Source organism: Leptodactylus fuscus, chromosome 8, assembly GCF_031893055.1.
Source record: "Leptodactylus fuscus isolate aLepFus1 chromosome 8, aLepFus1.hap2, whole genome shotgun sequence".
Classification (NCBI taxonomy): domain Eukaryota; kingdom Metazoa; phylum Chordata; class Amphibia; order Anura; family Leptodactylidae; genus Leptodactylus; species Leptodactylus fuscus.
The window spans coordinates 41,662,144-41,687,898 of NC_134272.1; the positions used below are offsets into that span (position 1 = coordinate 41,662,144).

Here is a 25,755-nt window from a genome sequence, read left to right on the forward strand (position 1 = left end):
AATCAGCGCTGGCCAATGCATTCTATTAGCCCGATGAAGCAGTGCTGAATGTGTGTGCTTAGCACACACATTCAGCTGTACTTCATCGGGCTAATAGAATGCATTGGCCAGCGCTGATTGGCCGAATTCCGTACTCTGGCCAATCAGCACTGGCTAATGCATTGTATTGGCGTGATGAAGCAGTGCTGAATGTGTGTGCTTAGCACACACATTCAGCTCTACTTCATCGGGCTAATAGAATGCATTGGCCAGCGCTGATTGGCCAGAGTACGGAATTCGGCCAATCAGCGCTGGCTCTGCTGGAGGAGGCGGAGTCTAAGATCGCTCCACACCAGTCTCCATTCAGGTCCGACCTTAGACTCCGCCTCCTCCAGCAGAGCCAGCGCTGATTGGCCGAATTCCGTACTCTGGCCAATCAGCACTGGCTAATGCATTGTATTGGCGTGATGAAGCAGTGCTGAATGTGTGTGCTTAGCACACACATTCAGCTGTACTTCATCGGGCTAATAGAATGCATTGGCCAGCGCTGATTGGCCGAATTCCGTACTCTGGCCAATCAGCACTGGCTAATGCATTGTATTGGCGTGATGAAGCAGTGCTGAATGTGTGTGCTTAGCACACACATTCAGCTCTACTTCATCGGGCTAATAGAATGCATTGGCCAGCGCTGATTGGCCGAATTCCGTACTCTGGCCAATCAGCACTGGCTAATGCATTGTATTGGCGTGATGAAGCAGTGCTGAATGAGTGTGCTTAGCACACACATTCAGCTCTACTTCATCGGGCTAATAGAATGCATTGGCCAATCAGCGCTGGCCAATGCATTCTATTAGCGTGAACTGAGTTTGCACAGGGGTTCTAGTGCACCCTCGGCTCTGCTACATCAGATTGCTACATCTGATGTAGCAGTGCCGAGTGTGCATCAGATGTGTAGTTGAGCAAAACTGACTCAGCACTGCTAAGTCTCTGCATTCGCATAGGAATGCATTGGCCAGCCTTCGGCCAATCAGCGCTGGCTCTGCCGGAGGAGGCGGAGTCTAAGGTCGGACCTGAATGGAGACTGGTGTGGAGCGATCTTAGACTCCGCCTCCTCCAGCAGAGCCAGCGCTGATTGGTCGAGTTCCGTACTCTGGCCAATCAGCACTGGCCAATGCATTTCTATGGGGAAAAGTTAGCTTGCGAAAATCGCAAACTGACAGGGATTTCCATGAAATAAAGTGACTTTTATGCCCCCAGACATGCTTCCCCTGCTGTCCCAGTGTCATTCCAGGGTGTTGGTATCATTTCCTGGGGTGTCATAGTGGACTTGGTGACCCTCCAGACACGAATTTGGGTTTCCCCCTTAACGAGTTTATGTTCCCCATAGACTATAATGGGGTTCGAAACCCATTCGAACACTCGAACAGTGAGCGGCTGTTCGAATCGAATTTCGAACCTCGAACATTTTAGTGTTCGCTCATCTCTACTAGCTAACTATGCTTACTGTAACTTTGTGCACTATACCTACACATGGTCACCCATGAACCAGAACAAGAGATAGACAGGATAGACAGTAACGTATGGCAAAATTGCTTTCACAATTGTCTTAAATTATTACAGGAATTTTCAGAAACTATGATATCGATGACCAATCCTTAGGATAGACTATCTATTTTAGATTTGTGAAGGCTGACTGCCAGGACCCCCACCGATCAGCTGTTTGAAGAGCTTGTGACACTTAGTTGAGCTCCATTTCCTCTTCTCTGGTCAGTGAGATCACATCCATTGGTCAGATGGCCACGCTGCAGCTCAGTCCCATTCAAATGAAAGTGGCTGATCTGTAATACCAAGCAGAGCCACTGCACAATGGATGACACTATGTTTGGTAAGTAGGCATTAGTTACAATCTGACCTATCCTATGGACAGGTCATCTATGTCATAGTCCCAGAGAATCCCTTTAAGAAATGATCATATAAAATCTGATTTTTTTTTAAATCAGGATAGTTGAGGCTTTCAGATAAGAGTAACACAATTCTTCCTGTATACCCTTTTGTAATGTCATGGATTAAAAGGTTAATGGCTACCTTAAGTTTTATTATTTCTCAATTTACTTCTAGTGTTTTAGTGAGCTATGTAAATTGTGATAGTCCCTATGCAGATGACATGTAAGATCCATTTTTTAAGAATATGGGCTGTTCTAATTTCCTTCATATGTACATTGTGATGTGTATTGCTATTATCTAGCACAATCTAGGATAATGATGTTTCATACTGTTCATGAATATGTGGTCAGTTTGATGTGTGGGCTATGTCTGGCAGAAATCAGGCTTGAAATAGTTTTACTTACATAGAATTCACCATCTAAAACTATTAATGATAATAAACCTTACCTGAGCGGGTGGTCCTTGATAACAACAGCATAGAGTTGAGAACTTCTTCCTCATCCTGCTCATCAATTACCTTACATTGCCGTAAATAAGGTGTTAACTTTGCAGGATTGATGTAGCGGCTGAGCATATTTCTATTGCTTTCAATGTTCTCCCACAGTTCATTTTCCTCACTTTTTAACATGTCATTCTCGTCATCCATTTTGTATTTTTCTAGAGATTAATAACATTATTTCACATTTTTATTACAGCAAATGTGGTCATTTTAAAGCTGCACTATACATTGTTCTCTTATTACTATTATATTTATTCAACATTTATAACACTTCAATGCTATGTTGGAATACATAATGGAAAGAAACATGCAGTATTCTATCATATAAAGAGATACTGTAATACGTAACTGCGCCCTGTCTCCTCATGCGTCTCTGCCAATGCCATCAATGCACTGCAAAGTTATTGAGGTGCCCGTCACACCATTTTCACATTAAGGCCAAAAATGCATTTCTCCTCTTCTTCCTGCTCCAACATCAGAGACTGATAACTGCCTCCCCCTACTAAAAGGAGTCAGGGAACCTTCACACGGATTAAACGCGCGAGTATTTTGGCAAAATAGTAGGGTGCATTCACACTGAGTAAATGCGCGTGTATTTTTGCAAAATGCACGTGTAAAAATAAGACTCCGGGCTCGTTCACACGGAGTAAACGTGGCGCGCAATGCGCTGTGTGTACGGGACGTTTGCGCCGCGATTTTGACGGTGTATGTTTGCGGTTGCGTTAACGCGGCGCTAACGTGACCACAAACATTCACCGTCAAAATCGCGTCGCAAACGTCCCGTACACGCGGAGCATTGTGCGCCACGTTTACTCCGTGTGAACGAGCCCTCCCATTGACTTCAATGACATTTTACAGGCGTATTTTTACAAGCATATTTTTACAGGCGTATTTTTACACATGTAAAAAATATCATTGAAGTCAATGGGATAGCAAAATTTACAAGTGTAATTTTACTCTACAAAATAAGCTAGCGTTTACTTACAAGGGTGAGTTCACACTGAGTATACGCCAGCTCATTCTGAACTTAAAACACGTTCAGAATCAGTGGCGTATAAAGCAGTTCCCATTCATTTCTATGGGAGCCAGCATACGAGCGCTCCCCATAGAAATGAATGGGTTAATTTTTTCACTACAAGCGCTCCCATTGAAGTGAATGGGAAGTGCTCGCATGTACGGCTCGGCATGAGCAGAACTGGCCGTACGCCGCGGGAAAAATTGATGCGGTTTTTGAAATCGCAGCATGTCAATTATATCTACATAAACACCGCCGGCTTCCCTGTAGATATAATTGTAACAGAAAGTCCACAGAGGAAAACTCCACGAACCTTCTGTTTAAAGCGCTGCAGGAAGAACCGCGATACGTTCCTGCCGCATTTTTTCCCACAGCACTTTATAGCTGTGGGTTGTCCCATGGGGCCATAGCCTAACAGTAAACCTTGCCAGCTGTTGACATTAAAGATAAGGCCCTACATTGAGGAAACGCAACTTTTTTATTGCAGATTTGATTGCGTTTTTTTGAGTCATAGCCAATAATAGCTACAGAAGCAATTGGAAATATATAGGAAGTGCTTATACTTCTATCTTTTGCTCAATCCACTCCTGGTTTTGGCTTAAAGAGGACCTTTCACCACTTTTGGGCACAGGCAGTGTTATATACTGCTGGAAAGCTGACAGTGCGCTGAATTCAGCTCACTGTCGGCTTTCCCGATCTGTGCCCGGTGTAAAGAGCTTTCGGTGCCGGTACCGTAGTGCTCTATGGTTAGAAGGGCATTTCTGACCATTAGCCAGGAACGTCCTTCTGCCTCACGGTCGCGCTGTGCTGTGGAGCGGGGAGGAACGCCCCCCTCCCGCTCCTGATAATACTCGTCTATGGACGAGCTGTGTGAGCAGAGGGAGGGGGCGTTCCTCCCGGCTCCACAGTACAGCGCGATAGGCGCCACGAGGCAGAAGGACGTTCCTGGCTAATGGTCAGAAACGCCCTTCTGACCATAGAACACTACGGTACTGGCACCGTAAGCTCTTTACACCGGACACGGATCGGGAAAGCCGACAGTGCGCTGAATTCAGCGCACTGTCAGCTTTCCAGCAGTATATAACACTGCATGTGCCCAAAAGTGGTGAAAGGTCCTCTTTAAAAACACACAACAAAAAAAATCAACTGAGGACTAAATACCCTTCCTTTCCAGATGGAGGGAGTGCCCCATGTCTTTGGAGGGGATTTTACACAGAATAACTTCTCCCCATATTTCTTGCAATGGCCAATTATACACTGCTCAAAAAAATAAAGGGAACGCTGAAATAAAACATCCTAGATCTGAATGAATGAAATATTCTCATTGAATACTTTGTACTGTACAAAGTTGAACGTGATGACAACAAAATCACACAAAAATCACCAATGGAGATCAAATTTATTAACCAATGGAGGCCTGGATTTAGAGTCCCCCCCCCCCCCAAAAAAAAAAATTAAAGTGGAAAAACACACTACAGGCTGATCCAACATTGATGTAATGTCCTTAAAACACGTCAAAATGAGGCTCAGAAGCGTGTGGGGCCTCATCCTGGATGAGCTGCACTACCTGAGCCACTTGTGTGGGTTGTAGAGTCCATCTCATGCTACCACGAGTCTGAACACACAACCAACATTCAAAACAAAACATCATCCAGAAAGCATTGGTACTGAAATGTGGTCTGTGGTCCCCACCTGCAGAACCCTCCTTTATTGAGTGTGTCTCGATAATTGCCAATAATTTCCATCTGTTGTCTATTCCATTTGCACAACTGCATGTGAATTTGATTGTCAATCAGTGTTGCTTGGAGTTACATTGTGTAATTCACACAGAGTTTTTTGGTCAGGAAATTGGTCAGGAAATTGACTCAAATTCCTCCTCCTAAAAACGCCTCACCATAGGACTGTATGGTGAGGCATTTTTTGGAGGAGGAATTTGAGTCAGTTTCCTGACCAAATTGCTGACCAAAGAAACTCCATGTGAACTTAAGGGTAAGTTCACATGGAGATTTTTGGTCAGGATTTTGAGACCATATCCGCCTGAAAATCATGACCATTGAAATAAATGGGAGACGCTCAGGAGGTGCTCATTCTTCAGGCCGAGTGAGAGTATCAGTATCCCTGCGCTATGCTGAGGAGGCCCAATAGGCCGAAACAGCGCTGTCCATAGCTGGGAATCTGTTCCTTTTGGAATAGAAATACTAATTTGGCAATTAAATCCACATCATGATAGTAGACTTTTTAACTGAGTCATGCATGATGTTAAGGATGCTGCCATCTAGAGGGTGGCATACAGAGTGCACTGTTCTCCTAATTACATCCTGGAGAATAGATTTGCATATTTTTTACCCAGAATCCCTAGCAGAGCAGGAATGACTTGTAAGTCTCCGTACTGCCTATGTAGGCACACACTCTCCCTGTTGTACGATTATCCCCTGACCCTGGTCTATAGTCTCTCACTCTGCCAAATCAATATCCTTGCGCTATGCTGAGGAGGCCCAATAGGCCGAAACAGCGCTGTCCATAGCTGGGAATCTGTTCCTTTTGGAATAGAAATAGTAATTTGGCAATTAAATCCGCATCATGAAAGTAGACTTTTTAATTGAGTCATGCATGATGTTAAGGATGCTGCCCTCTAGAGGGTGGCATACAGTGTGCACTGTTCTCCTAATTACATCCTTGAGAATAGATTTGCATATTTTATACAGTCCTATGTAATTTATTTATTTATTTTTTTGTCTGCTAGAGAATTTTCCATGGAAAAAAAGAAGCGACATGTCCATTCTTCAGGCAGATTCTGCCTCAGGAAATCAATACAAGTCAATGGGAGGCGGAAAAACAGCTAGCATTTTTTGGCCAAAAACGCCAGGTGGATTTTCCACCTCCCATTGACTTGCATTGATTTTTCTCAGGCGGAAACACCTGAAAAACGCTTCAAAAAAAGGCTCAAAAAAATCCTCAAAAAACACCTCCTGAATTTTCCTGAAGAGGATTTTTCCTGACTAAATTCCTGACCAAAAAACTCAGTGTGAACTCAGCCTAAGGGTCCATTCCAAACAGAGGAAAATGGTGAGGAATTTGGGGTGGAATTTCAGCACTGAAATTCCACACCAAATTCTTCACCATTTTTTCCATGTGAATGGACACTAATACTCAAGCAAGGTTTGGATTAAAAGGGTTGACCAATTTGAGACTAAAGCCCCATGTAGCAGGCTGCAGTAAAAAAAACCGTGGTGTTGGCTATGTGGTTTTTTGCGAGTACTTTTCTCTGCTTCGAATATACCTAAAAGGAAACTGCCAGTTTCCATAGGTATAATTGGCATGCAGCCTCAACGTGTCTACTGCACATATCATCCCACAATGTGTGGATGGGATTCGCTAGAATCCATTTTGCAGGATTTTTTTTGCCATGTGGGGCCCCAGCCTTATGGCCAGTCATGGCCATTGATAGAGGGGCATCCATCAGCAGCCTCCATTGAATAGAACTGGCACTGCACATACAACTTGTTTCCCTCATCATATAGAGTGCTGTTCAGTCAAGGCCTCTGATGGGTCAGGTCACAAGATCTTCCATCAGCAGCCATGATGAAACCAGAGGCCCTCAATACCTGCTAGGCAAATTGATGTAATTACGTAGCATTTTAAGCAGGGAATTGGTGCAAATACTGTAAATACATTACACCAGTAAATCTGTTTACAGCACATTATGAAAGATAAAGTAAGAGTGGTAAACCCCTTAAATCACATAGTCTGAAACAGGAAATCAGATTCAGTTTCTATAGGACACAGCACTGGCCATATTGCTTTAAAGGGATTTTCTGAACAAAAAATGTTGTTGTTTTTTTGTTTTAAAGGTCTGTTAATGCTATTAATGGGAAAATAAATGCAGCCAGACACCTTTACCATGTGTTAAGTGATTTCTGGGTGTCTCTGGAAGCTCCTGGCATCTTCTGCATTTGTTTATGATGTGCATTTTCCTACTGTGTAGCTTGCACATTAGCTCCCTCTCACCTCACCCCCCTCCTCTGTCGTTCCCTCCCATTCACTCCCTCCCTGTCTCTCTAGCTATCCCACCCACTACTAGCCCTTCCCAACCAACTCAGCCCGACTTCTTCCTGCGGGACAGCCCCTCCCTCTTTCCCAATTCTGCCGGTGCATGCAATAGTTCCAGTGCTGCTATGCCTATGCTATGCCTGAGCAATAGAGGTGGATTGTCAGCTGCAGAGTACAGAGCAGCGCTGGGACTATTGCATGCCCTGGAAGTTGCATTCGTTTCTGATACTGTGTGCAGTGTTTTTCAATAGCAGTTGTTGATGGATGGGTGTAGTTATGTGCCCCTCCCTCAGCTGGCATGTGGACCACCACAGCACTGTGGAGAAGACAATTATAACTAGAGATGAGCGAGTAGTGAAATATTCAATATTCGTTTCTAGTAGACTCTCAATATTCAACCGAATATCAAATCCCATTATAGTCTATGGGGAAAAAATTCTTGTTTCATTGGAAACCACAATTCGACTAAGGAGAGTCACCAAATCCACAATGACACCTCATCAAATGATGCCAACACCTCTGCAATGCAACTGGGACAGCAGGGGAAGCATGCCTGGGGGCATCTAACACACCCAAGTCCCAGTATTACCCCAATATCACAGCCTATCAACTAGACACTTTCCACACTCAATAGACCCTCTATGAAAGTGGAAAAATACTTGGAAACCTTCTTTTGTCTACATTAGTATGGACAGAAACACAAATTTAAAGCTAAAGAAACATTAGCATGCACCCCTTTAAATCACGTTGCCCATGACAACCACAGATGGCATAGGCAATGAGAAATCCAACAGCCCCCACCCTTAACTGTCATTGTTTATGTGTGTGTGATGTGGTGAGACCTTAAAAAATTACTTTTCTGGCCCTTCACGTGAGCCCTTCCAAATTAAGTTAGAGGCCCTTAAACTGAGCCATACAAAAATTTACTTTTCAGGCCCTTGGGGTAAACCCTCCCAAACTTAGCTTCATGCCCTCGGGGTGAGTTGAGCCTTGTACCATTTTTTTCTGCCTAACACATAGGAATAGCCTTAAGAAAGCCTATTCTTCTCCTACCTTTAGATGTGTTCTCCGCGCCGCCGTTTGGTATACAATCCGGTTTTCGTCGGTAATGCATTCTCTCGCACTGGGGGTGCCCCGAATGCTGCAAGAGAACTGTCCAGCGCCGCCTCCATCTTCTTCAGGAACGGGTCATCTTCCGGCGGAGGCTTCAAACTTCTAGGCCTGAAGAAGATGGAGACAGCGCTGTAGATTTCTCTTTTAGCATTGGGGACGCCCCCAGTGCTTTTTGAGTGCTGGGGACCAGTGCTGCGAGAGAACTCATTTGCATACCGACAAAAAACGGGATTTCTAGGGAATGGCGGTGCGGAGAAGACATCTAAAGGTAGGAGAGGAATAACCTTTCTTAAAGGGGTTGTCCCATCACAAGGATCCTATCTATAATGCTTGTTAATGTGGATGTAAGACTTTTCCTAAATACACTGCTTCAGCAAAACTGCTTTGTTTGTCCACTATCTTACTTTATTCAATTCTTTGTGGCCACAAGCTGCTGCTCTCAGGGGAGGGAGGAGGGGCTAAGTGCAGGGAGCGAGCCTGTGTATCTAGCTATTCCTGTGTCTACACCACATGACCTAGCTTCCTGTTAGCAGATAGAGGAGAGGAGCTGCTTTCATTTCTTCTGTTCTCCCAGTTATCAGGCTAGCTAATTCAATTGTGTTCATTATGGCAGAGACAGGCAGTCTCTGTATGTAACACAGAATGGAGTTGCTGCTGCCTGTACCTCATAGTCCAATATGGGCGGGCGGAGCTACACGTGAATTTGGGGGCGGAGCTAAACGGCAGGTTGCATGTGAAACTCCGCCCACCAAATGATGCAAGAAACCAGGAAGAAAGAAGATTTTACAGCAGTAAAGACTGATAAGTATGCGAGGTGGGAATACCCCTTTAAGGCTATTGCTATGTGTTAGGCTGAAAATAATGAGTTTTAATGATAGGATCCCTTTAAGTATTACTCTGTCACTAAAGTGATAGACACTCAAATATTGTTTTACCAACGTTTTTAGAAATGGAAAGAACCAATATATGAACAAAATATTGGCCAGGTGATTCACTTGTTGTGAGTGCTTAGAGATCGAAAACATAATGGAAAGCGCAGGACTTAGGATTCAGAATCTCTCCAACAGGCTGTACAGTGAGTACAACTAAAAAAATGAGGCAGAGATGCTATGATAAAGCAGCGTATAGGGCAAATATTGTGACCATAAGAAAAATCATCATTTAGCACTGGCTTATAAATAGTTTAATTTCCTGTATATATTTTTTTAACAATTGTACAATTCAATTTCTGTCTACTATCTTTAGCTCTGTCCAATCTATATAATATAATATATATATGTGTAATTTTTTTTTAAACCAAGCTATATTTGTTTCCCTTATCTACTTCCTCTCCTAATCCGGACGTCACAATATCAAAAACACTATTTGCCTAGATACAAGCTGTTTTTTGTCTTTCTCCTTTAACTAAGAAACCTCTCTCATATCGGTTCATACCACACCCCTGTTACTGCAAAAACACTGATTTAGGGCCAGTTCATACGGAGTTAATGGGCGCAAATTCTGGCACGTATACACGTGTCAGAATGTGAGCGCTCAAAACAGATCCCATTCATTTCAACGGGTTGCTACGGGCGTATAACGCATGTAATTTTGCGGCCGCAAAATTACGCGCGTTATACGCCCGTAACGACCCATTGAAATAAATGGGATCTGTTTTGAGCACTCACATTCTGACACGTGTATACGTGCCAAAATGCGCGCCCGTTAACTCCATGTGAACTGGCCCTTAGACTTTAATAATTCCTTTTTTTTTTTTTATATGCTTTTTTTTTTCTTTAATCACTGATAATGTATAGAAAATTAAAACAAAGTATCACATATTATGATAACAGTTTTTGAAAACTTATAAGGAACTCCATGTAACAAAGAATCTTTGTGTCATTTTTCTTTACGACTGTTTCTAGCCAGTCCAACCTAAAAATACCTAAGTATTTCTTGGCCCAACAACTAAGGCCTCGTTCACATCGGCGTCAGTATTCCTTTCGGGGGAGTCTGCATGGGGACCCCCCCGAATGGACTACTGAACGCGTTTGCAAGCAGTGTGCAGTGAAAGCACACGGATTCCCATAGACTATAATGGGGTCCGTGTGCTCTCCACATGGTGTCCGCATGGAACGTGCGGAAAAGAAAGTACTTCACAATCTACATTCCTGTCTGCATGACTCGTGCGGAGATCTGGTGGCAAGCACACGGACTCCATTATAGTCTGTGGGGTCTGTGTGCTTTCACTGCACACCGCTTGCAAATGCGTTCAGTATTCCGTTTGGGGGGGTCTCCATGTGGACTCCCCGAACGGATTACCAAACGCAGATGTGTGGGTTTCCACCAAAGTGGCTCTTCAAATTATCATAAATGCAGCAGCTAGACTGATCTTTCCATCTGGGGATCCTATTACTGCTTTTGCTGGATCTCACTCTTGACACTGGTTATCTGTTTCTTCCTAAATTAAAAATTCTGTAACTAGTCTGTAAAACCTCTCCCTTTCTGCACCATCATTCTTCTCTGCTGTCATCTCCATTTACCAATGCACACATGCTTTTCTTACAGCCAGTGATGTTTTCTAGGACTTCTCTGTTGCTGCACCTTATCTTATTCCACATTGAAAAAATTTGCATGATTTGTTTGTTTGATGTTTTGTTGATTTATATTTCTCCATTTTTCCCTACACATAAGTAATAAAATGTAAAGCAGAATTTGGATATAATTTCTCCCTTCTTTATTCCCTGTAGATTGCATTATGAGCTGGGTCCTTTCTCAATTTGCCCCATTATTTGAAGATTTATAAATATTAATAAAAGAAACAAAAAAATCTTACTGTATACTGTAAGCTGATGGCTGATAAGGTGCTGGAGAGGGTGTACATCTCACCCAGATTTGCTCAGATGGGTGAGATGGTAAAAGTTCAGAAAAGTTGTTTATCAGCAAACAGTTAGGCTTTGCTGAGCATTGTTTAAGTGTTCAGCACAAGGGCTGGATTTTTGGGAATGGTAGGTAGGCTGGTAGTGGGACTTACCATTCCCATCTCCTACAGTCCACATCTTGTGGACACTCATGCAGCAACTCAGCTATACAGGGTAGTCCTCAATAGCGAGGTATAAGAAGTCTGCTGGGAGAACAGACTTTGTCAGAACTTGGCTGGAAAGCCGCAAGGGAGGTTGTTACTACCTGAGAGGTTTCTGACTATTTGAACTTGTTTCTATTATAGGTGAGGCAACCAACTTTTGCTTAGTTAGAGCCCAGATGGGCAGGTGTTTATTTTGTATTTTTTTTCTTTGTTGCTGCATGTACTGCTGTCTGAGGGAGTGAATAAAACTCTACATTTTGGTCTGACATCTTGGAGTTTCTGTCTATGCCAATCACCTAGCTACCCCAGATCCTGACAATACGTATAAAGGAAAGCTATCTGGATTTAGCGCAAAATATGCAAAGACTGTTACAAAACATTCTAGACTGAAAAACACTCTAGAAGTACTGTATGTTTGCAAGTAGTAAATAGGATTTAAAAATTCTTCTTTACATGCCATAAAACAAGTGAAAGCTTGGGCTTTTTTTTTTTTCATACAATCAGTTTATAAAACATTTTAAGGCAAAACAACGAATGTGGATTGTGAATGTTACTGTCCATAAACTTCAGATTCCTGAGTACAGAACCAGTCTGTCCAGGTCATGGCCATAGTCAGTGGCGTAACTAGTAGAGATGAGCGAGTAGTGTTCGATCTTCGGGGGAGGGGGGGCCCAACATTCAACATTCCTAATTACTAGAGATGAGCGAACAATAAAATGTCCGAGGTTCGAAATCCGATTTGAACAACCGCACACTGTTCGACTGTTCGAACGGATTTCGAACCCCATTATAGTCTATGGGGGGAAATGCTCGTTTTAGGGGTACGCAAAATTCGATAAAATCATACTTACCAAGTCCACGAGTGACGGTCGGGCTGGATTATGCTTGAAGTCTTCTCCCGACGCAGGGTCCCCATGTCTTCTTTCGGGTGGAATTCATTCTGCCTAGGCATCCGGCCTAGGCAGAGCCGACTGCGCATGCACGCGCATACACGCGCATGCGCAGTCGGCTCTGCTCAGGCGTCGGGCCTGGGCAGAGCCGACTGTGCATGCGCGTGCTTGCCCACACATGCGCAGTCGGCTCTGCCTAGGCCGGATGCCTAGGCAGAATGAATTCCACCCAAAAGAAGACATGGGGACCCTGCGTCGGGAGAAGACTTCAAGCATAATCCAGCCCGACCGTCACTCGTGGACTTGGTAAGTATGATTTTATCGAATTTTGCGTACCCCTAAAACGAGCATTTCCCCCCATAGACTATAATGGGGTTCAAAATCCGTTCGAACAGTCGAACAGTGTGCGGCTGTTCAAATCGGATTTCGAACCTCGGACATTTTATTGTTCGCTCATCTCTAGTAATTAGGAATGTTGAATGTTGGGCCCCCCCTCCCCCGAAGATCTGGACTGAGCCCCTCCTACGCATTCCTGCGTGCTCTATTATACCCCATAGTGGCCCCTGCACACAGTATTATGCCCATAGTGGCCCCTGCACACAGTATTATGTCCCTTAGAGGCCCCTGCACACACTATTATGTCCCTCAGTGGCCCTTCCACACAGTATTATCCCCCATAGTGGCCCCTCACACAGTATTATCCCCCATAATGGCCCCTGCACACAGTATTATGTCCCATAGTGGCCCCTGCACACAGTATTATGTCCCTTAGAGGCCCCTGCACACACTATTATGTCCCTCAGTGGCCCCTACAGGACTAAATACTGTCACGTCACCCGCTGACTGCTATACCAGGACAATTGTGGATAAAAAGTCTGGCCATGTGCATTACAATTTAGTAACTCCGTGTGCCTCATATTAATAGCAGTTAACCCCTCACATTAATCCTTGTGTACCTCACATAAGAGTTACTGATATGTGAGAGACATGGAGGTAATAATAAAGTATCTTCATTATTATTACCCCCATATGTCTCACATATTAGTAATTCTTATATGTGAGGGACATGATGGGATTAATTGCTATTAATATGAGTCACATGGAGTTACTAAAACAAAATTAATCACCCCAAATGCCTGATATTAATAAGCATAGTAACCCCAGTATGTCCTGTGTACCCGTTTCTTTTTTTAGTTTCACTTTCCTGGAGCTTCTTCTGCTCCTTCTCTTGTGTACAGGATGGCAGGAGCTCAGCAGGGGTCCATTTTCTGTATAGGGATAAGTCCCGCCTCCTGGGCTCTCCTCAGCCCTCTCATTGGTGGGCAGAGGACAGCCAGAGAAAGGGAGGGGGGGAGAGGAAGCGTCCTGAGTAGAGATGAGCGAACACTAAAATGTTCGAGGTTCGAAATTCGATTCGAACAGCCGCTCACTGTTCGAGTGTTCGAATGGGTTTCGAACCCCATTATAGTCTATGGGGAACATAAACTCGTTAAGGGGGAAACCCAAATTCGTGTCTGGAGGGTCACCAAGTCCACTATGACACCCCAGGAAATGATACCAACACCCTGGAATGACACTGGGACAGCAGGGGAAGCATGTCTGGGGGCATAAAAGTCACTTTATTTCATGGAAATCCCTGTCAGTTTGCGATTTTCGCAAGCTAACTTTTCCCCATAGAAATGCATTGGCCAGTGCTGATTGGCCAGAGTACGGAACTCGACCAATCAGCGCTGGCTCTGCTGGAGGAGGCGAAGTCTAAGATAGCTCCACACCAGTCTCCATTCAGGTCCGACCTTAGACTCCGCCTCCTCCGGCAGAGCCAGCGCTGATTGGCCGAAGGCTGGCCAATGCATTCCTATGCGAATGCAGACTTAGCAGTGCTGAGTCAGTTTTGCTCAACTACACATCTGATGCACACTCGGCACTGCTACATCAGATGTAGCAATCTGATGTAGCAGAGCCGAGGGTGCACTAGAACCCCTGTGCAAACTCAGTTCACGCTAATAGAATGCATTGGCCAGCGCTGATTGGCCAATGCATTCTATTAGCCCGATGAAGTAGAGCTGAATGTGTGTGCTAAGCACACACATTCAGCACTGCTTCATCACGCCAATACAATGCATTAGCCAGTGCTGATTGGCCAGAGTACGGAATTCGGCCAATCAGCGCTGGCTCTGCCGGAGGAGGCGGAGTCTAAGGTCGGACCTGAATGGAGACTGGTGTGGAGCGATCTTAGACTCCGCCTCCTCCAGCAGAGCCAGCGCTGATTGGCCGAATTCCGTACTCTGGCCAATCAGCGCTGGCCAATGCATTCTATTAGCCCGATGAAGTAGAGCTGAATGTGTGTGCTAAGCACACACATTCAGCACTGCTTCATCACGCCAATACAATGCATTAGCCAGTGCTGATTGGCCAGAGTACGGAATTCGGCCAATCAGCGCTGGCTCTGCTGGAGGAGGCGGAGTCTAAGATCGCTCCACACCAGTCTCCATTCAGGTCCGACCTTAGACTCCGCCTCCTCCGGCAGAGCCAGCGCTGATTGGCCAAAGGCTGGCCAATGCATTCCTATGCGAATGCAGACTTAGCAGTGCTGAGTCAGTTTTGCTCAACTACACATCTGATGCACACTCGGCACTGCTACATCAGATGTAGCAATCTGATGTAGCAGAGCCGAGGGTGCACTAGAACCCCTGTGCAAACTCAGTTCACGCTAATAGAATGCATTGGCCAGCGCTGATTGGCCAATGCATTCTATTAGCCCGATGAAGTAGAGCTGAATGTGTGTGCTAAGCACACACATTCAGTACTGCTTCATCACGCCAATACAATGCATTAGCCAGTGCTGATTGGCCAGAGTACGGAATTCGGCCAATCAGCGCTGGCTCTGCTGGAGGAGGCGGAGTCTAAGATCGCTCCACACCAGTCTCCATTCAGGTCCGACCTTAGACTCCGCCTCCTCCGGCAGAGCCAGCGCTGATTGGCCGAAGGCTGGCCAATGCATTCCTATGCGAATGCAGACTTAGCAGTGCTGAGTCAGTTTTGCTCAACTACACATCTGATGCACACTCGGCACTGCTACATCAGATGTAGCAATCTGATGTAGCAGAGCCGAGGGTGCACTAGAACCCCTGTGCAAACTCAGTTCACGCTAATAGAATGCATTGGCCAGCGCTGATTGGCCAATGCATTCTATTAGCCCGATGAAGTAGAGCTGAATGTGTGTGCTAAGCACACACATTCAGCACTGCTTCATCACGCCAATACAATGCATTAGCCAGTGCTGATTGGCCAGAGTACGGAATTCGGCCAATCAGCGCTGGCTCTGCTGGAGGAGGCGGAGTCTAAGGTCGGACCTGAATGGAGACTGGTGTGGAGCGATCTTAGACTCCGCCTCCTCCAGCAGAGCCAGCGCTGATTGGCCGAATTCCGTACTCTGGCCAATCAGCGCTGGCCAATGCATTCTATTAGCTTGATGAAGCAGAGTGTGCACAAGGGTTCAAGCGCACCCTCGGCTCTGATGTAGCAGAGCTGAGGCTGCACAAGGGTTCAAGCGCACCCTCGGCTCTGATGTAGGAGAGCCGAGGGTGCACTTGAACCCTTGTGCACCCTCAGCTCTGCTACATCAGAGCCGAGGGTGCGCTTGAACCCTTGTGCACACTCTGCTTCATCAAGCTAATAGAATGCATTGGCCAGCGCTGATTGGCCAATGTATTCTATTAGCCTGATGAAGTAGAGCTGAATGTGTGTGCTAAGCACACACATTCAGCTCTACTTCATCGGGCTAATAGAATGCATTGGCCAGCGCTGATTGGCCAGAGTACGGAACTCGACCAATCAGCGCTGGCTCTGCTGGAGGAGGCAGAGTCTAAGATCGCTCCACACCAGTCTCCATTCAGGTCCGACCTTAGACTCCGCCTCCTCCAGCAGAGCCAGCGCTGATTGGCCGAATTCCGTACTCTGGCCAATCAGCACTGGCTAATGCATTGTATTGGCGTGATGAAGCAGTGCTGAATGTGTGTGCTTAGCACACACATTCAGCTCTACTTCATCGGGCTAATAGAATGCATTGGCCAATCAGCGCTGGCCAATGCATTCTATTAGCGTGAACTGAGTTTGCACAGGGGTTCTAGTGCACCCTCGGCTCTGCTACATCAGATTGCTACATCTGATGTAGCAGTGCCGTGTGTGCATCAGATGTGTAGTTGAGCAAAACTGACTCAGCACTGCTAAGTCTGCATTCGCATAGGAATGCATTGGCCAGCCTTCGGCCAATCAGCGCTGGCTCTGCCGGAGGAGGCGGAGTCTAAGGTCGGACCTGAATGGAGACTGGTGTGGAGCGATCTTAGACTCCGCCTCCTCCAGCAGAGCCAGCGCTGATTGGTCGAGTTCCGTACTCTGGCCAATCAGCGCTGGCCAATGCATTCTATTAGCTTGATGAAGCAGAGTGTGCACAAGGGTTCAAGCGCACCCTCGGCTCTGATGTAGCAGAGCTGAGGCTGCACAAGGGTTCAAGCGCACCCTCGGCTCTGATGTAGGAGAGCCGAGGGTGCACTTGAACCCTTGTGCACCCTCAGCTCTGCTACATCAGAGCCGAGGGTGCGCTTGAACCCTTGTGCACACTCTGCTTCATCAAGCTAATAGAATGCATTGGCCAGCGCTGATTGGCCAATGTATTCTATTAGCCTGATGAAGTAGAGCTGAATGTGTGTGCTAAGCACACACATTCAGCTCTACTTCATCGGGCTAATAGAATGCATTGGCCAGCGCTGATTGGCCAGAGTACGGAACTCGACCAATCAGCGCTGGCTCTGCTGGAGGAGGCGGAGTCTAAGATCGCTCCACACCAGTCTCCATTCAGGTCCGACCTTAGACTCCGCCTCCTCCAGCAGAGCCAGCGCTGATTGGCCGAATTCCGTACTCTGGCCAATCAGCACTGGCTAATGCATTGTATTGGCGTGATGAAGCAGTGCTGAATGTGTGTGCTTAGCACACACATTCAGCTCTACTTCATCGGGCTAATAGAATGCATTGGCCAATCAGCGCTGGCCAATGCATTCTATTAGCGTGAACTGAGTTTGCACAGGGGTTCTAGTGCACCCTCGGCTCTGCTACATCAGATTGCTACATCTGATGTAGCAGTGCCGAGTGTGCATCAGATGTGTAGTTGAGCAAAACTGACTCAGCACTGCTAAGTCTGCATTCGCATAGGAATGCATTGGCCAGCCTTCGGCCAATCAGCGCTGGCTCTGCCGGAGGAGGCGGAGTCTAAGGTCGGACCTGAATGGAGACTGGTGTGGAGCGATCTTAGACTCCGCCTCCTCCAGCAGAGCCAGCGCTGATTGGTCGAGTTCCGTACTCTGGCCAATCAGCGCTGGCCAATGCATTCTATTAGCCCGATGAAGTAGAGCTGAATGTGTGTGCTTAGCACACACATTCAGCTCTACTTCATCAGGCTAATAGAATACATTGGCCAATCAGCGCTGGCCAATGCATTCTATTAGCTTGATGAAGCAGAGTGTGCACAAGGGTTCAAGCGCACCCTCGGCTCTGATGTAGCAGAGCTGAGGGTGCACAAGGGTTCAAGTGCACCCTCGGCTCTCCTACATCAGAGCCGAGGGTGCGCTTGAACCCTTGTGCAGCCTCGGCTCTGCTACATCAGAGCCGAGGGTGCGCTTGAACCCTTGTGCACACTCTGCTTCATCAAGCTAATAGAATGCATTGGCCAGCACTGATTGGCCAGAGTACGGAATTCGGCCAATCAGCGCTGGCCAATGCATCCCTATGGGAAAAAGTTTATCTCACAAAAATCACAATTACACACCCGATAGAGCCCCAAAAAGTTATTTTTAATAACATTCCCCCCTAAATAAAGGTTATCCCTAGCTATCCCTGCCTGTACAGCTATCCCTGTCTCATAGTCACAAAGTTCACATTCTCATATGACCCGGATTTGAAATCCACTATTCGTCTAAAAAGGAGGTCACCTGATTTCGGCAGCCAATGACTTTTTCCAATTTTTTTCAATGCCCCCGGTGTCGTAGTTCCTGTCCCACCTCCCCTGCGCTGTTATTGGTGCAAAAAAGGCGCCAGGGAAGGTGGGAGGGGAATCGAATTTTGGCGCACTTTACCACGTGGTGTTCGATTCGATTCGAACATGGCGAACACCCTGATATCCGATCGAACATGTGTTCGATAGAACACTGTTCGCTCATCTCTAGTCCTGAGAGCGCTGAGTGGAGCCAGACCTGCAGCTCCTGCATCGACTCCTGTGTATCAGCCGTTGCTGCAGCTTCGGACATATACTTTCCCTATATTAATAGGGAAGGGAAAATATTCCACCAACAGGGGGCCCCTGCAAGTGCTGGGGCCCTGGGCAATAGCCAAGTTTGCCCCCCCCCCCCTAACGCCGGCCCTGCTTACCTCTCCCGGGCCACCGATCACTATACTCGGGGGTCCAAAAAGACCCCTAAGTATAATGATATCAGTGGTAGCGGCTGTCACCGGGCCCCTAATGTCCCCGGCCCTGTGGCAGCTGCTACCACTATAGTTATGCCACTGGCCATACTAATATATGAAACCAACCGCTGATCCAAATTTACAATTATAAGGGGTAAAGGTCAACACGATGGCTCAGTGGTTAGCACTGCAGCCTTGCATCGCTGGGGTCCTAGGTTCATATTCTGCCAAAGGCAACATCTGCAAGGAGTTTGTATGTTCTCCCCATGTTTGTGTGGGTTTCCTCCGGGTACTCCGGTTTCCTCCCACACATCAAAGACATACTGATAGGGAAAGTAGATTGTGAGCCCTATATGGGACAGTGACTGACAATATCTGTAAAGTGCTGCGGAATATGATGGCGCTATATAAGTAAGCATAATAAATAAGGTCTTCTGCACGTCTAAGCAGAGGATGTACTGCTAATGTCAATGTATTGTGGGTAAGTTAGCTCCCTAACAGCAGGGTTGCAGACCAAAACAGGTAAGACAGAGACACAAAAGTGTGCAGCAAACTGGTTTATTTAAAAAAACAAAAATAAATAAAAAATACAGGAAGAAAACAAATAAACCTTATCTTCAGGCATAACAAATACAGAACAAAACACAGCCTTAACTTCAGGCAAATATAAATCAAATCTGTGCTCGTCTGAGTGCTAACTACACAACAACAAAATAATACCTCACTATACGTGTGGCTTACTGACAGCCACACAAACAAAAACAATACAGTAGGACTTGGTCTCACCAGACTCAATATGTCAGGGCAGCTCCCACCTCATCTCACTTCCAGGTTTTGCCCTGGTCTGCAGGACCAGCAGCCTTTTATGGGTCACTAATGAGCCCAGGATCTACACCTGGGCTGAGGTCTACTCCTGATCCACCCTGGACCACACTTAAAGGGGTTGTCCCACGTCGCATACTCACCCGTCTTCGTTTCTGTGAAATCTTCTGTCTTCCGGCTTTGTTGCGTCATTGGTGGGCAGGGTCACATATGCAAAGCCAAGCGGCGAGATGCCACTGGCCCTGCATGTGCGCTCATAGACCAGTCTAGGCTTCACAATGCGAATACAGACCCGACAGGGTGCCGGGTCCGTATTCGCATTGTGAAGGCTAGACTGGTCTATGAGCGTGCACGCAGGGCCGGCGGCATCTCGCCGCTTGGCTTTGCATATGTGACCCTAGAGCGGAGCGGAATAACAGCATCGCTTCTGCCGCTGCTGGCTTCATGCAGGCAGAAGCATAGTGATGTTGCTGGTTTCACCTGTGCCGGTGTCTAACAGTCCCCAGCATCCGCCTCTCTATTACAGCCCCCCCCCCCCCCCCCCCCCCCCGCCGGAATAGCACCATCGCTTCTGCCGCTGCTGGCTTCATGCAGGGCAGAAGCATATCGATGTTGCTGGCTTCACCTGTGCCAGCGTCTAACCCTGTATTGGCGGCCCCTTCCCCCCAAAGGGTAAACTACCCCCCCCCCCTCTCCAGGCTCGCTCCCGTGTACTTAGCCCCTCCTCCCTCCCCCCTGAGAGCAGGCTGATACATCACTTGACTCAGGAGCAGCTAGGTCAGGGCTGTGGCCACAAAAAAATGAATAAAGTAATATAGTGGACAAACAAAGCAGTTTTGCTGAAGCAATGTATTTAGGAAAAGTCTTACATTCACATTAATAAGCAGTATAGATAGGATCCTTGTGATGGGACAACCCTTTTAAGTCAAGAACTTCACAAGTGACATGTTTCCATCAAGTATGGTTGGAATGATATTATGATCATCCCCTATTTCACATTTTTCTGGGTATATTTATTGCATCATGGCATCAACATAAAAATTGTTGAAACATTTGAGCTCTAGCCTTTGGTTCTTGGTAAGTAGATTAACAGTTCAATTGTTAGACAGATTTTGCATGTTTCCATTTGAATATTATATGCTTGTTTATTTTGCATATCTGTCAACTCTTTCTTCCCGGCAAAAGAAAATATTGCTTTCCATACATTGTTTCTAATTTGGAAGTTGATCTGATTTGCTTTTTCTTCCTCTTTTAGTCAAGTGACTGTTATATGAATAGCTTACTGCTGTATTCTTTTCAATTCTTAAGGGGAAGTGATACTATCATACGTTTTGTCACTTTTTTTTTACTCTACAGTGTAAAGATGCATATATATATATATATATATATATATATATATATATATATATATATATACACATACATGTATATTTTTTTAAATTAATTTAAGACATGTATGTATATTCTAAATACATCAAATACACATGGTTTCTGATTTTTTTATTTTTATTTCTTCTAAATCTAGCTGTCTTTGTTTCACCTCTAGCCCATCTTGGGGCTGGCTCCTTGGAATTTACAATGGTAGAAAAATTTAAAGTTAATTCGAGTTCCAGGTAAAAATTGTGTTAAGCCTAACACCACCTATGCCCTCTTTGATCCTGTCATGTCCATTTGTGCACTAACACAATAACAGTTTCCATACATTTATAGGATACAGTGATGATGCCTCTACAACACAGTATAATGTCTAGAGATGAGCGAACACCCTTCGATCGAATAGGTATGCGATCGAATATCAGGCCGTTCCAGGTATTCGTTTGCAATCGAATACCACGCGGCATACGCAGTAAAAATTCGTATCCCCTCCCACCTTCCCTGGCACGTTTTTTGCACCAATAACTGTGCAGGGGAGGTGGGACAGGAACTACGACAACAGAGGCATTGAAAAAAATTGAAAAAACCCATTGGCTGCCGAAAACATGTGACCTCTCATTTATAAGAATAGCCAGCGCCATCTTCGTGTCATTTTGCGGCTTTCAGACATAGGGACAGACGTGCTGCTGAGGGCTAGAGAGGGATTAGCTTCAGATAGGCAGGGAAAAACTGAAGAAGAACAACAGCTCTTTTCAGAGCTATACTGAAGGGAGAGGAGTTGAGTTTTCCACTGGGTGTCTCCCCAAAACAGGGATACAGAGCAATTCAGTTCAGTTCTATATGCTCAATCCAGTTTTGCAGGCGATGTCCCCCCAAACAACTAACAGGGATACAGAGCAATTCAGTCCAATTCTATACCCTCAACCAAGCTTTGCAGGCGGTGTCCCCCCAAACACCCAACAGGGATACAGAGCAATTCAGTCCAGTTCTATACCCTCAACCCAGCTTTCCACGGGGTGTCCCCCAAAACACCTAAAAGGGATACAGAGCAATTCAGTCTAGTTCTATACCCTCAACCCAGCTTTGCAGGCGGTGTCCCCCCAAACACCTAACAGGGATACAGAACAATTCACTCCAGTTCTATACCCTCAACCCAGCTTTGCAGGCGGTGTCCCCCCAAACACCTAATAGGGATACAGAGCAATTAGGTCTGGCTATGTACACTCAATCCAGATATCCCCGGTGTGTATCCCACAAATCCTTTCTGGGATACACAGCAATTCAGTCAGTCTAGATACGCAACATCCAGCTTTTCACATGCTGTATCCCCAAAGCTAAGTGGGAGACAGCCAGTCAGGCCATGTGTGGTCAAACTTGTTTTTAATGCTGTACCCCACAAAGTTAAGTGGGAGACAGCTGTTCATTCAGGCCATGTATGGTCAAATCTGTTTTTAATGCTGTACCCCCCAAAGTGTGCAAACCGCACTAAATTTGTCATGTAACTGACATGTAAATGATGGGTCTATCCATTGGCTGTTCATTTTGATGAAATTCAGCCAGTCAGCACTGTCAGCTGACAGCCGGCTTTGCTTGTCCGTGATGATGCCTTCGGCTGTGCTGAAGACACTTTCCGATAGCACACTGGTGTCAGGGCAGGAAATGACCTCCAAGGCGTATAGCGAAAGTTCCAGCCACAAATCCAACTTGAAGACCCAATAAGTGTAGGGAGCAGAGGGATCGGAGAGGATAGAGCTGGGGTCGGCCAGGTACTCCCGCAACATCCGCCTATACTTGTCCCTCCTGGTGACACTAGGCCCCTCAGTGGCAGTAGTTTGGCCAGGGGGTGCCGCTAGCCTCCTGTGTGACAATGAGATCATCTGCCACTTCGTCATCCTCCTCTTCCTCCATCAATATACACTGTGAAGAGGACAGGAGTGTGCACTGACTATCCTGCTGGGATGGTTCTGCTCCTATGCCCGACTCCTCAGCGTACATTGCGTTATCCCTGATAGCGAGGAGGGATTCTTGCATCACACACAGGAGCGAGATTGTTACACTCACGAGTGCGTCGACACAGCTGACCCTCTTGGTGGACTCCTCAAAGATACGGAGAGATCTCGCATAAGTCTGCCAACATTGGCGAGTTTTGCACGAGTGGTTAGTACATGGAAAATCTTTGGCCTTGCTGCCTCTGGACATGCCTCTGCCTCTAGCCACCTTTTTTGCTGCTTAGCTTGCCTCCACATCTACTCTGCTTTCGCCCCTAGACATCACCCCTGTCCATGCCTCTGCCTCTAGCCATGTTTTTTCCTGCTTAGCTTGCCTCCACATGTACACTGCTTTCGCCCCTAGACATCACCCCTGTCCATGTCGGGTCGGTGGCCTCGTCGTCCACCAACTGCTCTTCCAATTGCTCACTCTCCCCTTACTGCAAACCGCACATAACCACAGCTTTCCCTGATGGCAACTGTGTCTTGTCATTATCACTGAGGCCCAGAAATGCCGGTTGCGGGTCCACAGCCACAAAATTGGTAGGAAATGGCGGATGCTCCAGCATTTGGGCATCAGGACACACAAAGTCGTTTGGTAGCTCTTGCGATTTGGGAAGTGGCTCAACAGAGGGAGAGACAGTAAAAGGACCCGAAAAGAGATCCTGGGAGGGGGCAAGGGTGGGCATGTTGGGAGGAAGGAGGGGCAGACTCTTGGGTATGAAGACAACTGCAGGTAGTGGCTGACTAGCTGGTGGAAAAGCAGCTGGAAACATTATCAGTTAGCACCTGTTCCTGGTGCTTGGACCTGGTCTACGTTGTACCCTGCACCCTGCTTAACGCAGCTGTCATATCAGGAATTGTGATGAGCGCATGCTAATGTTGATGAAGCCTTGGGTTTTGGAGATGGAACTCCATCAAAGGTCTCTGCTGCTCACACACCCTGTTCAACATATGGTATCTAGGGTTTCAGCATGTGGTGAGCTCGCACAACGGCCGGTGGTTCAGGCAGATGTAGGTGTTGCTGTAGTCTATTGAGGCTAGCAGCAGCTACTGTAGACTTGCCAAAGTGGGTGCACAAGCGCCGCACTTTAACCAGTAGCTCATGTAAATTGGGGTACGTTTTAAAAACCACTGCACCAATAAGTTGAAAACATGGGCCAGGCATGGACCGTGTTGGAGGCTGGCAAGTTCAAGAGCCGCTACCAGGTTCGGTCCATTATCACACATGACAAAAAATGCCTGGCCCAGGTGCAGCGGGGAAAAACACATTGCCATATCATCCAGGATGGCATCCCTCACCTCGGAGGTAGTGTGCGGTCTGTCCCCAAGCTGATGAGCTTCAGCACGGCCTGCTGACATCTCCCCAGTCAGTGTTGCAGCGTTTCCGGCTCGTAGCTGGGGTCGATTTAATGGCAGAGCAGGAGGAGGAGGAGGGTGGTCTTTCAGCACTCCTGCCAGGAATATTGGATGGGGAAACTAGGCAGGCCGCCACAGTTTGTGACCCGGTCCCAGCCTCAACTACATTCAGCCAGTGTGCCGTGATTGAGATGTAGCATCCCTGGCCGCATGCACTTGACCACGCGTCGGTGGCCAAGGGGAACTTTGTGCAACTTAGCGCAGAACTTAGGGCCCGCCTCATGTTACGGGACACGTGCTAGTGCAAGACTCAACTCACCCTAAGGGCCAAAAACACTGCTGGTGAATTTTGTTCAGTTCCAAAGGAATCTGTTTAGATTTGGCTCAGTCACAGCTCCACAACATGCCTTGGAAGGCAAGGTTTCCTTTAGTGGCTCCATCTCAGCAGGATGATGATGATGATGATGAGGATGATGATGATGATGATGATGATGAAGCTTGGTTAAATCTGGTGTCGGAAGGGAAAATGGTTTCTGATCTACATCTAAAGTACTGGAGCATGTTGTTTGGACTATTAACACCTGATCAGAACCCTGTAGAGGTAATGTAGAGTCCGATATCAGAGGACCATTACCGGTAGTAGTGGTTGCAGCCAATTCTCCACCTTTGCGGTCCTCTAAATAAAAGTTACCCCCAGTACTTGATGCCAAAATGTTATCAATTTCACAATCACAATCAAGGTCAGTGTCTGGGTCCTCAGTCCAATCCACTGCATCAATCCCACACAATGAGAGTGATGGTTCTGCAACCACCGTTTTAGGGGCTAACACTCTTCTGGTACAAGGCTCAACTCACCCAAAGGGCAAAAATGCTGAACTACGTTAAAGGGCCTAAAACTCTGCTGGTAAGAGGCTGAAGTCACCTAAAGGTCCTCAATCTGCTCTGGTAGCTCAGCTTATAGGCCACATCTCACACACACACATCCACAATGACAGTTCAGGGTGGGTACTGTTGGATTTCCCATTGCCTATTCCATCTGTAGTTGTCATGAGCAACGTGATTTAAAGGGGTGCTTGGTAATGTTTCTTTAGCATCAAATTTGTGTTTCTTTCCATCCAATTGGGGAGGAAAGAAGGTTTCCAGGTATTTTCCCACTTTGATAGAGTTTTTTTTGAGTGTGGAAAGTGTGTAGTTGATGGGCT

General features: G+C 46.4%; 1 protein-coding gene across 1 annotated transcript in view; it reads right to left on the minus strand.

Moving 5' to 3' along the window:
- The window catches only part of CARD11 (caspase recruitment domain family member 11), a 119,674-nt gene that overhangs the window by 79,934 nt on the left and 13,985 nt on the right, over positions 1-25,755 (minus strand). Inside the window, exon 2 of the mRNA XM_075285123.1 lies at positions 2,371-2,580. Coding sequence (XP_075141224.1) covers positions 2,371-2,569 — 199 coding nt within the window. The 5' untranslated portion in view covers positions 2,570-2,580. The remainder of the gene's footprint in view (positions 1-2,370; positions 2,581-25,755) is intronic.